Consider the following 3,216-nt stretch of genomic DNA (forward strand, 5'->3'; position numbering starts at 1 on the left):
TGAAGAATAAAAGTAAGAGAAAATAAAATAAGAAGAAAGAAATTAAAAGAGTAGAAAATGAGATGATGGTGAAGAAAAAATGAAAGAAAAGTGAAGGAAATAAAATGATATGTTTGTAAAATGACAAAAAAAATTAAAAATTGAAAGATAATTGCATTAGTCAAAGAAGAAATAACACCAACACATGTCGATCCGTTGTAAAGGACAAATATATTTCCCTTATAAGGTTGTGTTCGATTCTCATTGTTGATGTGAGAGTTGTGTTGATGAGTGATTTATAAGTATCTTTATAAATGACTTATGATTAAGAAGCATGTATGCTCTGATATGTCATAGTGACCAAAGTCGAAACTATCCCAAACTTTTTTGTTAAAAAGAAATTTAACGGGCACAAAAACCATTTCATCACAGTCAAAGTCAATAGAGCAACCAATAATAGACATAAAAGACCATTGTTAAATTTTATTTTACAACAATACCAATTTTGAAATTCTACATCTATATTATATCTGCCCTTTTATGTTTGTTTTGATTATTTTATCGCAAAAAATAATTCACTTTATTCTATATAAACAACAAGGTAATATTTATAAAAAAAACAACAACAAGGTATATACATCAATAAGTGGATGATCAATTATATCTAGGTCTTACTTTCAAAAAAAAAATTATATCTAGGTCTTTTAGATTTATATTAAATCTAATTTTTTAGATAGATAGTATTTTAAAAAATAAATATTTTTTTGAAAGAAGAAAAACATATATAGATATTAATTCTGTTATAAGATGTTTTTCTTTTCCTCTTATAACCAAAACAAGTTTAAGATGTTTTAATTCTGTTATTTTATTTTAATCCTAATTTGTCTCTAGGGTTGTTATTTCCTTTTTAGTTATTGTATTTATTTATTTTTTTCATTATCTTTGATTCCAACTTGTTTGTTTCCTCTAATTTCTCTCTATCCTAACAAAATTATTCTTGTTATGATTTCAAATCCACTGTAAGAAAAATTATAATCTATCACTTCGTTTTTTTTTAATTTACTTTAACTCATCATTCTTAAATACAAATTCAATTTTTTTGAACTTAATTCTGTCATAAATATGTTCAAGTTAATTTTATCTAACCTAATCTTATTATCCAACATTAAACTAAACTATATATCCAAAGATTTACTCAAATTTACCCTCAATCACACAAGAATTTACTCAAGAACAAGACGTGGGTCCCACTTGACCAGGCCCCTCTGTTGCATATTTTTGTATACTGGTGTGACTATTTTACCCCTGTCCCTCCCCTTTATATACACCTTCCCCTCCAATCTCATTCCCATTCAACACTCTCCCTCCTTCTCTCTCTAAGCTCTCCCTCTCTCTCTCTAGATTCTCAATACCAGTCATCAATGGCCAGAGGAGGCAAACTAACGAAGCTGAAGTCCGCCCTAAAAAAGTGGAACTCATTCAGCAGCAACGGAAGCGCCACCAAGCACAGCAGCAGCGCCGTCGCCGACGACGAGTCCTCCTCCTCCTCCCTCCAAACCGTCTACGTCGGCAAATCCCGCCGCCTCTACCGCGTCTCCTCCGACGTCGTCGACCACCCTGTCTTCCGTGAACTCGTCGAACGGTCACGTGAATCACAGCAAAACGACTCCGACTCCGACGCCGCCGTCAACGTCGCCTGCGAAGTCGTCCTCTTCGAACACCTGCTCTGGATGCTCGAGAATGCTGACCCTCAACCTGACTCGCTCGATGAACTCGCCGATTTCTACGCTTGCTAGCACCAACAAGAAAAGAAAAAAGAAAAAGAAAATCGTACATCATTATTATTTTCTCAACTTTCTATATATATATTAGTAGTGATGATAATAATTGTTTATGAACTATTTGTGAGTTGTGATGACTGTAATTTCATTGCTAGCAATAACTAACATTCACAAGAGGAGAAGAGATTGAGAGATATTTACAGAGTGTAATTCATCATTTGATCTGTACTTATACTACTGCATTTCTTCTTCCAATGAGTTTATTTTCCACTTTATGTACATTTTTTTTATATAAATTGCATGTATGATCAATAATTTTGATAGGCAAATGCTCAATTTCGTCTCTTAAAAGTGTAAGGGTCAGACAAATTAGTCTCTAGAAGAAAAAAAATACTCATGCGGTCCTGAATTATGTCAAATGGACACTCACTTTCAGGAACAAAATTGATCATTCACTTAATTTTGATGGATTAAGTAGTTCAATTTGGTAGACTAATTGGTTAATTTAGATGGGTATGTGAATGGTTGAGTTGAGCGTTGGAGACTCCAATGTGTGTTAGGCAATGTGAGTGGTTGTGTGAGTTTCTTTCTTCTTGTACAAGGGAAAAATATTGTGTTGTTTTACCTCTGAAAACAACAAGTGTAGCTGTCAATGAGCATGGCTTTGGAGAAATGCTGTCTGTCTGAGTAGAATGTGAGTGAGATAACGCCGAGATTGTTTTTTTGTCCAAGAAGCATTTGTAGCATTGAAAGCTTCAGTTTTGGTCTTGTTTCTCTATTTCTTAATGTGGCTGTTTGGTTGGAGTTGCCAACGCATTTGGACCAGAGAGGCTCATTTTTGCTAATTGAAGGGAAATGAAGTTGACATGGTGGCTACTTTCCACCTTTCTCTGGATTAACTAAGAAGATGCCCAGAGACTCTTAGAAATTGACTCATTGCCTCATTGGCCCCTTGTTATGTCACTTTTTTCCTCACATATGTTTGGATACACGGTGGAAAAATCACATTGGAGTCAAAATCACAATTTTCCTTACTTTTAGTAGAAGTTTATTGTGATTTTAGCTTCACCGTAGTTTTCCGCCGTGTTCCCAATCATGCATATATTCACTTGTTAGTTGTTACACCACCTGCATTTATCAAAGGGACAGGGTAACATGCATGGTGTACTAAGTACAGAAGATCTGACAAGTATTTTGCATATGAGCATCTTTCTATAGGCATTCAGAAAAAAAGTGAAAATCTTTTTGGTTAATGAGACAAATTTATTGATTTGGAAAAATGTGTATGGGAACTATGTTAAACACTTTTAACTGATCACTTTTAAATTTAACCAAACAAACTAATTTCTTTTCAAAATTGATTCTGGTTGACATTGAATATGTAGAAGGATTTCAATACATAATTATCAGTGGTGAAACAGTAACATCCACATCTTTTTCAGTTAACAAATTAACA

At 33.6% G+C, this 3,216-nt stretch overlaps 1 protein-coding gene across 1 annotated transcript; it reads left to right on the top strand.

Moving 5' to 3' along the window:
- Window positions 1-1,319: 1,319 nt before the first annotated feature.
- On the top strand, window positions 1,320-2,039 carry LOC130711919 (auxin-responsive protein SAUR78-like). The gene has a single exon (XM_057561700.1). It carries the CDS (start codon window positions 1,401-1,403, stop codon window positions 1,773-1,775), a length of 375 nt encoding a protein of 124 aa, XP_057417683.1. The 5' UTR covers window positions 1,320-1,400; the 3' UTR covers window positions 1,776-2,039.
- The last annotated feature ends 1,177 nt before the right edge of the window (window positions 2,040-3,216 follow it).

Source organism: Lotus japonicus, chromosome 4 (assembly GCF_012489685.1).
Source record: "Lotus japonicus ecotype B-129 chromosome 4, LjGifu_v1.2".
Lineage (NCBI taxonomy): Eukaryota > Viridiplantae > Streptophyta > Magnoliopsida > Fabales > Fabaceae > Lotus > Lotus japonicus.